The sequence below is a fragment of the Magnusiomyces paraingens genome, assembly GCF_902498895.1.
Source record: "Magnusiomyces paraingens strain CBS 517.90 genome assembly, contig: contig4, whole genome shotgun sequence".
Lineage (NCBI taxonomy): Eukaryota > Fungi > Ascomycota > Dipodascomycetes > Dipodascales > Dipodascaceae > Magnusiomyces > Magnusiomyces paraingens.
In genome coordinates, this window is record NW_022474070.1 from 2304421 (window position 1) to 2316304 (window position 11884).

The 11884-nt window shown below is 24.9% G+C and overlaps 1 protein-coding gene across 1 annotated transcript; it reads left to right on the forward strand.

Moving 5' to 3' along the window:
* Positions 1–1219: 1219 nt before the first annotated feature.
* On the forward strand, positions 1220–3698 carry SAPINGB_P005451 (uncharacterized protein; the record flags this gene model as incomplete). The annotated part of the gene is made up of 2 exons (XM_032000165.1): positions 1220–1350; positions 1454–3698. 2 exons carry the CDS (start codon positions 1220–1222, stop codon positions 3696–3698), a joined length of 2376 nt encoding a protein of 791 aa, XP_031856056.1.
* Positions 3699–11884: the final 8186 nt, after the last annotated feature.

Sequence of the window (11884 nt, forward strand, 5' to 3'; positions counted from 1 at the left end):
TATTTCTTTTTCTTTTTCTTTTCTTTTGTTATTCTCAATTTCCATGAGAATACAAGTAAGTAAAATGGAAAACAAAAAAAAAAAAAAAAAAAGGCAGATAAGAAGAATCCCGACAATTCAAAAATCATAATGTGATGAGAAATATCAGATATTAAAAAATTTTTAAAAAATTTTTAAAAAAAAAAAAAAAAAGGAAATAACATTTATTGTACTAATGGTATTTTGTATTTGGGAAACGAACCAAGGGTATACCGAACATTTTATTAGTTTTTTTTTTTTTTAAAAAAAAAAAAAAAACATTTTGAAAAGAAAACAAATTTCTTTCTCAGTAACAAGAATAAAATAACAATCAGGGCGCTATTTCCAAAAGTGGATCTTGTACCTTACACAGCATAATGGTAAAATATATATTAGTACTTGACTTTCCCGTTCACAAAATCATTCTATATATATATATATATATATATATATATTTGAAAAAATTATTCTCGAATCTTATAAAGATATATATAAAGTTCCCTGGTAACAAGACATACTTGGTCCAGGAACGAAGCTCTAAAGTCGGATGATTATATATATATATATCATTAAAAGAAGATTTTTACCTTATTGAATATATACTTTTCTGCCCCTGGACCTGAATAAGACCTACGATTTTTTTTTTTAATTATAATAAAGGGTTTATTGTTAAAAATTTTTTTTTTTTTTTTCTGTGAAAATCTTTTTATTAACCCTAATTTCCTAGGCTGTAATGGTGATGGTGGTTCTAGTTAGTTTGTTCCCTCCACCCCCCAACAAAACAAAGATTCATTATTTCTATGCATAATTGAAAGAGAAAAGAACAACAAAAGGCAATATTAATTTGAATAAAGAGATTGTTTTTTTTTTTAAAAACAATCAAAAAGTCATAAACATAAAGTTTGGCATGTTTTTTTTTTTAACCGCGTTTTGTTTTAAAAGGTTTTATTGGCTAGGAACACGTAATCTCGCGTAGGTTGTAACGAAATTTCTTGTCACATCTAATGATTACCTAATTACACATATTATAATTAGCAAATAACAACAACAAAAAAAAAAAATTCACGCGTTCTGAAGAAAAAAAAAAAAATAAAAATAAAAATAAAAAATAAATAAATCAAAATATCTAACCTGGAAATCATCAATCTTTTCAATCTCAAGACACAAGACACAAAGTTAAATAGATGAATTATATCTCATTATGCCATTTGAAGCTACTGTAATATCAGATGACTCTGATATCGACGAGCTACTTTTCGAACCAAAACAAAAAAAACCAATCCTTAGCAAGTCCAAATCGCCCGGCGCGAGTTTTGCTACAACCAAACCAACGTAAGTAAGCATTCTATCTCTCTCTCTCTTTTTTTTTTTTTTTTTTCTTCTTTCTTTTTTTCTAGGAACCATGATTTAACATTTTATTTTATTTTATTTTTAGAGATGTTATAAATATTGAAGAAAGCGACGATGATATATTCATCAGTGGGTCGCAACTAAAGTCTCCAGAAAAAATACAACAGCAGCAGCAAAGCAAAACAACAACAAACAATAACAGCGACTTTGGCAGGCCCAGATCGCAGAGCAGTTCGTTTAACTTTCTCAATGACCAAGACTCGTTTGAATTTTCTCCAATTAAACTGGCTCCTCCACCTCTTGTAAAAGCAGCAAGCGGTACTAGTGTAACGACAACAACAGTAACTACAATGACATTCAAAGAGCCAGTAAAACGTACAACCTCTAATATTAATAATACCAATTCCATATCTCCGTTCCCCTTTTCTTCATCACCCTTATTTGTTTCCAATAATAATCCTGATGAATCTGACGACTGTATGATTTTGGATACACCTAAACCTGTTTTAAATAAGAATACCAATGTCAGTCCACTTAACCGGTTTAACACCATGGGGCCTCTGTCACCCTTAAAAAAAACCATTTCATTACCTGTGACTACTTCATTGTCTCCCAGTAAAAAAGATTATTCAACTACAAGAAAAGATCCGTATGATTTTTTGTCAAGTTCACAGTCTCCTCCACGCTCGCAGATTGCACAACCAATAATTACATTGGGGAATGATTCAGATGACGAAATTGATATTGTATCTATAGCATCAACACAGCAAAAAAAACGAAGGCTTACAGTAAATGGTTCAAATACATTGAAATCTGCATCTACAATTACTTCATCCTCTTTAACGCACACAAGCACTTCGACGTTTTCATTTAAAGAGTTATCTAAAAGTACCTTTTCATTGAGTTCTAATGCTATCAAATCAAATAATGCAAGCTATGGATTTTTGGATAGTGATGATGATAATAATGATAATGATAATGATAATAATAATGATAATGATAATAATGATAATAATGATGGGGAGCCAGAAAAGGCTTGTAAAAAACGTTCAAAATATGAATTTTTGGATAGCGATAGTGATGAAGAAGACGTTGAATTTGGGTTTTTTTCTCGACCCATTATTAATTCAGGAGTACCCAGTCGAAGTAGCAGTGTTGGAGCACCAGCAAATAAAAAAGTACGTACAGCAACTCGAGCATATAAAACGACTTCAGATCTTGCTAAAATACAGCGTGAGCAAGAACGAGAAAGAAAGAGACATGAGAGAGAACAGGAAAAATATCAAAAGGCTTTGGAAAAAGAAGCCAAGAAGATGGAAAAGGAAAAACAACGTGAATTGAATCAGGTTAATCAGGTGAAACGTACTACTAGGGATAATGCTGTTCACGAATTGATACTGCAGTGTCACACTAGTCTCATTCAAGATTTGGAAATGGGGAAATATATAGTTCAGGAAATATCAGAAAAGTATTCGTTACCCTTGCAAAAGATTACATCCAGTGAACGGTTAGTGTTTGACAAAGCACAGACTCTTTGTTTATATCGCAAGGTGGTTGCAGAATTTGACAAGGATGAAGGTATGTTTAAGCCCAGGCCTGAGAAAATTGTTGAGGAGCCTACAATAATTGTGATGTGTAAGGCTGATGATTATGCCAATATTGTTAAGACGGAAGAGAATCTTGTTAAACATGCAGTAGCCATCAAAAAAAGGCATCCTAATAAGAAGGTCATTTATGTTATTGAAGGTGCTGAGCAACTTATTAAAAAGGTTAGAAATAAAGCTAGCCGTGATATGCAGAATCGGGTACGGCAGATGATGGGGGAGTCTTCAAATCGGCGGAAACGTAATCAGAATGAGAGCAATTCTGAAGATATACAACATATTAATACGTCCCACTTTGAAAACACATATATTCTATTACAAGTACGATACCAGTTTCGTGTTGTTCATACAGGTGGTGTTGCGGATACTTGTGAGTGGTTGGTAGATATGCTTCAAGATATTGGGACTGAGTATTATAAGAAGTTAAAAGCTGAGGCCAATCCAGATTCAGATGTTAGAGTCAGGAGTGGTAACAATACTAAAGAAGAGTTTGTGAATGCTTTGGAACATATCAAGTTCGTAACACCTAGTGTATCTTTGACTGTTTCAAATGAGTATAAAAACATTTATGAGTTATCAAAGGAAATGAGGAATCCTGCTGGGGTCTCTGAGTTGGCTAGTCTGAAAAAGGGCAAGGCGTCCCAGCGCATTGGAGGGGCCCTTGCTGAATCCATTCATTTATTACTGACTAGTGATAATCCCAATGTGTTTCTGTCGGAGTCTTGAATTATGTTTTTTTTTTTTTTTTTAATGTGTGTGTGAAAGATTGACCCACTAGCATTTAACCAGGGGGGGTGTGGATTTTTATTATTGAGAAATATATATATATATATATATATATATATATATATATAGTGAATACTATATACACTTACACTATTGGAATAATTAAAAAAAGGATAAATAGTGATTGTTCAAATGGATATTAAGAAGGTGCATGGTTGTGGTGGTTGTGGTGGTTGTGATGATAATAGTACGGTTATTTCACACACACACACACACACACCAAGGTTTTATATATAATTATATATGTTGACCCTGGTCGGCTCAATTTGAGAAAAGGGACGGGGGGTTGTTGTTGTTGTTGTTGTTGCTGCTGCCTTAGGGAAGCTCAATTGAGAAGAGTACATGGATTTGGTGGTGGTGATTTCCTAGGCTAATTTTATAATATATCAAAAGGTAATTAATAATTACTTTAAGTTATTATGATTTGATTAAGATAGATAGATGAAGATATATATATATATATATATCTTGAGAATATTTTGAATTGTTTTTTTTTTTGATGATTTAGTTTTAATTAATCAAAATATGAAGTTTTTTTTCTTTCTTTAATTTGATAAAAGTAAAAAAAAATAAAAAAAGATTGTAAGATGGAAAATATGGAGAGAATCGTTTTGAAGAGAAATTAAAAATATCCGATATTATTTAATAATAATGCATATATATAAAAAAAAAAAAAAATAAAAAAATCTAACCGACATGATGATATTAATTTTTAAAAAAAACCAACTTTTTAGGATTCACCAAAGTATTTATGAAATATATATTAATATAATTAATTAATATAATTAATATAATAAATAAAGTTAGAGAATCCCTTTTTTTAATATCATTAACATGAAAATGCTCTCCTTCTTTTTTTTTTTTTTTAAAAAAAAAAAAAAAAAAAAAAAATTGCGTGATGAGAAAAGGTGGATTTAAAAAAAAAAAAAAAAAAAAAAAAAAAAAAAAAAAAAAATGCCAAAGAAAAGAAAACAGACCCACAATTGCCTTAAAGGAGAAATAAAAAGGTTAGATTGAAGAAAATTAAAATAAAATAAAATAAAATAAAATAAAATAAAATAAAATAAAATTTCTTAATATATATATATATATATATATCCATTCATTTTTTTTTTCTCTCTCTGTTCAAATGAATCGGTTTAGATAATAAGAAATGATAATGAGGAATCATCGATCTCTCTCTTTTTTTTTTTTTTTTTTTTGGTTCTCAATTTTAATTTAATGGAGTAGTAGGAACTTGTTAAATTAATTAATAATTTATTCAGCAAGGGCAAAACATTAAATTAATAAGTAAAATATCAACAATATGCATCATCATCATCATCATTTTTTTAGGCTTTAAATGGTGATGATTATTATTATTATTATTGTGATGGTAGATTTTGAAAAATGATAATAATAATAATAATGATAATGATGATGATGATGATGATGATGTTGGTGGAGCTGGAGGTTTTAAGATGCACCCAGAAAAAATATCGTTAGAAACAACAACAACAACAACAACAACCCCCTTTGATAAAAAGAAAAAAAAAAGTTGGGGTTTTCTTAAATAAAAGAAATAAAATAATAGCCATTTAGATGGTTAAAAAAAAAATTTTTGCAAATTAGATAAATTTATAAAAAAAACGTTTTTCATTAAAACTATTTAAAAAAAAAAAGAAAAAAAAGAAAAAAAAAAAAAAAACAACTTTGAGATATACGACATGAAGAATAAAGAAAATATTATTTGAAGTATTTGAAGTATATTTGGAGAATAATTATTATTATTATCTATATTATTATTATCTATATTATTATTATCTATATTATTATTATTATATCTTCAAACGATTATGATGGTACACACCCCTTTTTCTCTACTAAACTAATGCATCAAAGTACCTGAAAGATTCTTATGCACATACATAAACACATAAACACACATACACACACACACACACACACACACACATACAAAACCCTTAAACTTTTTTTTTTTTTTTTTTTATGATACACCTTCATCATAAAGAGTGCCATAACCAAACAAACAAACAAACAAACAAGGTATTCAAACATCTTTGTAAAATAAATTTTTTTGAAAAATAAAAAATTAAAATTGTTTCAACATTTGGAAATTGTTTATCAATACAAACAAACAAATATATATATGTGATATTGTTTCTATTTTTATTTTTATTTTTTTAATGAGAGTTTGTTTGTTTGTTTGTTTGTTTGTTTGTTCGATTTCTTATAAAAAGCCTTTGATTCTCCAGATTTTAATAACATTCATTCATATTCAACTATAAATTTAATAAACTAAAAAAAAAAAAAAAAAAAAAAAAAAAAATTAAAGTCCAAATCACCTTGGGGACTCTTAATATCTGACTACATATATATATATATATATATATAAACATTAATTGTCTCTAACAATTGTGTCAAATCAATCAAAATCATTTTGAAATCAATAAATGTGTCTCCTTCAAATTGTTCAGTTTAATTGTGGTCATAGTCGAAGTTTCCTATTTCCATGTGGGAAAAAACCTCAACCATGGGGGTGTCATGCTGAAAGATCACATTGTGATAGAAATAATGGATGTGAAAAGTGTAAATGATGAATTATTTGAAAATAAAAAAAAAATAAAAAAATAAAAAAGGATTTTTTTTTTTTTTTTTTCAAATTTTTATATTTTTTATATTTTTTTTTTTATTATCAAGCAAACCAACAAATGTTTAAGTTCCTCCTGGCCCCTTAAACTATCCTCATAACGACCCAAGTCTTAAAAAAAAAAAAAAAAAAATCACAATCTAATGCGAGTTTACAAAAAAGAGATTTACTAGATGAAAAATATAACAATATATATATATATATATTTGCATAGACGCATATGAATATATATATATATATAAATATTTATTTATTTATTTAAATAAGTAAAAAAAGAAAGAAAGAAAGAAAGAAAGAATATTGGAGGTTGAGGAGTGGAAAAAGGAAAGTTGGGAAATGTACATTAACTTTTTTTTTTTTAATTATTTTTTTTTTTATTTTTATTTTATTTTATTATTTCTTGTTGTTGTTTTTTTTTGTAATTAAATATATTTTGTTAAATTAATCCTCTAATAAAAAATATCAATTATTTTTTTTATTTCTTTTTTTTTTTTTAAAAAAAAAAAAAAAAAAAAAAGGTCCTTTATCTTAAATTGAATCCATGAAATAATAACAATTAATAACAATAATTATAATTATAATAACCACACTAAACCTTGTTATTTATATTAATTTCAAACTAAAAAAAAAAATAAATATAAATATATTTAAATCGCTTAATACTGTAAATTAGTTCTCATGACTCTCTGTTGCTCTTTCTCTTTAGGCTATAATGGGAAAAATCAATCATAATGATATTATTAATTAGATAAAAATTACTTTGCTTATTATTTTATTTTATTTTATTTTTCAGTATTATTAGCAACTTTTAATTCAAATTATATTTAAACTGAATGAATACTAACATGTGAAATTCTTTAATTCCCTATCTTTATTTTATTTTTTTTTATTTTTTTTTTGAGGTTCACCGTCATGGATGATAATAGATCCTCAAAAAAAATAAAATAAAATAAAATAAAATAAAATAAAATCTCTCTCTCTCTACTATCCCCCACACACATTTGTTTATTTTCTAATCATTTTTACCCTCAATGACGTATTTCCTACTCAATTCTTTTTTTTTTTTTTTTTTTAAATCAATCTTTTCCTTTACTCCTTGCCCCCCTTGGTTTGTGGGGTAGATAGAGTATATTATTTTAAATAATTGGTTCACAATTGATCAAATTCATGTCATTATCACATAAATCATCATCCCTCATATTTAAAATATCGATAAACCTTTTTTTTTTTTTTTTGCTTCTATTTGTTATTAATTGGTTTAATTCAAAAAAAATATATATATACTATTTTGAATTAATCAATTATTAAAAACTATTTTATTATTATTATTCAAGGGTTTTTTTTAAAAAAAAAATAAAAAAAAATACGCAAGATTAGTATCAACACTATCCTCTTTTGATCTTATACTGTATATTATAGCTTTCCCACTTCACAATAAACTTTTGTTTTAACTTCAACTATTGCATTTTCAATCAACCTTGAAAATAAGTCCTTATGCCAGTTCATGGGAAACACGAGGTCAACCAACATTAAACTTACCAAACTTATTATTCCCACTCATCTTCATCAATTTTTTTTTTTTTTTTTTTTTTTAATTAGGGCTATTCTTTTAAAATACAAAACTTTTAAAAGTATTCATAAACCATAAAAAAAAAAATATCCCCAAGTTACTGGGCTTAAAATTATTCAACTACCTTTCTTTCTTTCTTTCTTTCTTTCTTTCTTTCTTTATTTTTTTTCTTTCTTCAAAGTCACTTCTGAAGACAGTTTTAGAAAGATTGTAAAGTACATTTCAACTCTATTTTAAAATAAATAAAGTTATGATATATACCACTTATCGTTCTTACTGTGCTACTAAGTTTCTTGCCAATTCTTTACTTACTACTTCTTCAGAATGCCAATTTTTTTTTTTTTCTCTCTCTGATCCGGTTATTGCTAATATTTAAGTGTAAACCAATAACAACAGCCCTTCCCTGCTATCATAAAGTTTAGTCTAACACTATATATATATATATATATATATATAACCAAATCCCTGACTTCTTTTGTAATACCGCAATTGAAATTATTATACGATATACACAAACAGTTCTTCTTCTTCTTCTTCTTCTTCTTCTTCTCAAACTCATATTCTGAATCATTTCAAACTTGTTAAGTTCTGTTTTTCTTTAAAAAAAGAAAATGGTCTTATGATGATCCCAAATTTTTCTAAACTATATTTCATTATTAATCTTATATACAAGCAAAAAATATATACAAGTATACCTTACTTCAAACTTCTTAGTATACCTTTTTACATGTTACCAAGATTCAAAATAATATCATTAGCTTCCTTTTTTTTTTTTTTTTTTTTTTTTTTGAGTTTACAAAGTTCTCCAAATGATTAAAGTAAATTGCCCTTCTTCCTTTTTTTAGATTTAATATATATATATATAAAATGAATAAAACCAAATTTTTTTTTATCGCCCAAATAAAGTTTGGTAATACTTGACTTAGTCCAATTGCAGTATAATTTTTTTTTTTATATGGTGATATCGAAACTTCACATAACCTTGAAACCCCTTTTATTTATTTTTTTTTTTTTTCCTTTCTTTATTTTGACTCGCCATCTTTAAAAACTTTTTTTTCTCCTAGTAATTATTACCTATTAAAAACATGATCAATTTCACTTAAAAGTGCTTTTTCCATATTTCATACCTTTATTTCCCCTCTATCAACCATAGTAATTAATGTTTTATCCTCAAGTTTAATATTTTGTACAATGGTCTCAATTGCTTTTTAAAATTAATATATTTTAAAATCTTTCAAATTGCATTTCCCTTTTAATCTACCATTTATTACTATACCTGTGATTAAAAAAAAATTCTTTCTTGTTTTTTTTTTTTTTTAATATCCTCAATTTTTTTTTTTTTTATTTTTGTTTTATTATGACCAAATTATATTTGTTTTTGATAAGCTTCCAGTTTTATTTTAAAAGAATTTTTTCTCAACTTTTCCCTTAGTTTATCTTTTTTTAATAATCTTTCAACTTTATCACAAATTTAATTTTATTTATTGAATTTATAATTATTTATTTTTTTTATAACTTTTTCTAAAAACATTTATACTATAGTTATCAATTTATTCAATTGATTTCAAAAAAAAAAATAAAATAAAAAAATTACTTTTTTTGTCAAACTTTTCCAAATATATATTATTCTTATTCAATTTTTTTTTATTCTTCTATTTGCTTGTTTGTTTATTTTTATTTAAATGTTATTGACTTATATATAACATCAATATCTGTGCTATTCTATTTTTTTGTTCTTACTATATATATATAGCATTCCATTTTCATAATAAACTTTTAAATTGAGTTCAATATTACATCTCCAATTGCTCAATATTAAATTTTGATGTTAGAAAATAAAAGCAAAAAGTCAATCATCAAATATTCTTGAATTACATATAAATAAAGCTTTAAAAAAATTAATATTTTATTATTATTAACTAGTTAATGTTCTATTGCTATCTTATTTTATTCATATTTTCAATAATTACAAGACTCCGTGGCCAAGCTGGTTAAGGCGCACGACTGTTAATCGTGAGATCGTGAGTTCAATCCTCACCGGGGTCGCTTAACTTTTTATATTTTTTAGAATTGTCAATCTGTCTATAAATATTTTTTTTTCCTATTTTTTCTTATTTTTCTTAAATTTTAAATTTTAAATTTTGGGAGAACAAATACTTGTTAATGTCAAGAAAAAAAAAAAATTTAAAAAAAAAAAAAAAAACACACAAAAAGTTTTGAGTATTATTAATAAGCTTTGGGCATGGGGTGATTTTTAATCTTTATTGTGGTAAAAAAATAAACATATACGTATTATATTTAGTGCTCCTAAAAAAAATACAAAATTCCCTGTTTTATTTATTTATTTATTTTTTTTCTTGTTGTTGTTGTTGTTGTTCCGTGTAACACTAAAAATATTTAAGAAATAGTGACATGAATTTCGGCATTTAATCAACATTTAAAATTTTTTTTTATGCTTAATATTTTCAAAAGAATGAATGTTAAATCCAAAAAAAAAAAATAAAAAAATAAAAATAAAAAAATTTAAGAAATTTAAAATCAAATGATTTACTATATTAATTTAATTCACTAATAAGCATTACCTTAATTGTTAAAGTATAAGAATTAGTTATTTTCTGTTATATATAATTTTATTAACAGCTCATTAAAATTACAAAGCATTGATGATGATGATGATGATGATGATGATGATGATGAAGATCCATTAAACGAAAAAAATAAAAAAAAAAATAAAACTTTCACGTTACCCCTGTTTATATATAACTTTTTTTTTTTTTTTTTTTTTTATAGTATTCCGTGAGTGAGTTACCAATTAATGCGAAAGAGAATAAGCGATGAATGGTTTGCACTGTTATATATATATATATATATATATATATTACATTAAAAAAAAATGAAAGTATATTTACTTTTATATATATAAAGTCTAATCTGGTGATTCAAATCTTCAATCATTATTATATTTTTATTTAGTCAAAAGGAATAATTTAAATGTTTATTTTATTTATTTTTTTTTATTAATATATACAAATACTAGTGGTACTTTGAGTTATAAAATGAATGAATATTGAGCCACTTCATTAAGTAATTTGATTGACCATTCTCATAAAATGTTGACTTTAAATATCTTTCTCACTTTCTCAAAAAAAAAAAAATACTGTTTACTCAGGTAGAAGAAGGGTGTTTTTAGTGATATTTATTTATTTATATTTATATTTATTTTAATTGTTAAAATCCACAATATATATATATATTCTGCAAAAGTAAAAATTCCATTATAGCAATGAATAAAAGGCAAATAAATTCCCACCAGTCGGCATATGGCAAAAAAAAAATAAAATTCTTATACAGAGCCTTATCTAATTTTTTTTTTTTTTTTTTTTAATATTAAAAAGAAATAAATTAAAATAAAAAATATTCAAAGTATTCTGTTAAATAAATTGGAAAGTTTTGGTAGTCTTTTATTTTATTTTATTTTATTTTTCTTTATACTTTTATTAATTCTATCTATCTTTGTTTCTCCACATATATTGGTATTATTTATTTATTATTTATTATTATTATTATTACAAAATTTCAAGCTAGGAAACTATAGGTAGTACAAAATGGAGCCATTTTTTTTTTTTTTTTTTTTCTTTCGTCGACGATGGTGATGATAATGATGAGATGAATGAGTGTTGTATAAAATTATAAAAAAAAAAAAAAAAAAAAAAAAAAAAAAAAATAAGGAGAGAATTCATTCTTAATAGTGATAATATTGTTAATAATAAATATATTATCCAAAGTAGAAAATAAAATAGAAAAAAAAAAAATAAGTTTTTTCATTAACAAAAATATTTATTTATTTATTTATTTATTATATTAATTATATAATTATTATTATTATTATTATTATTATTATTATTA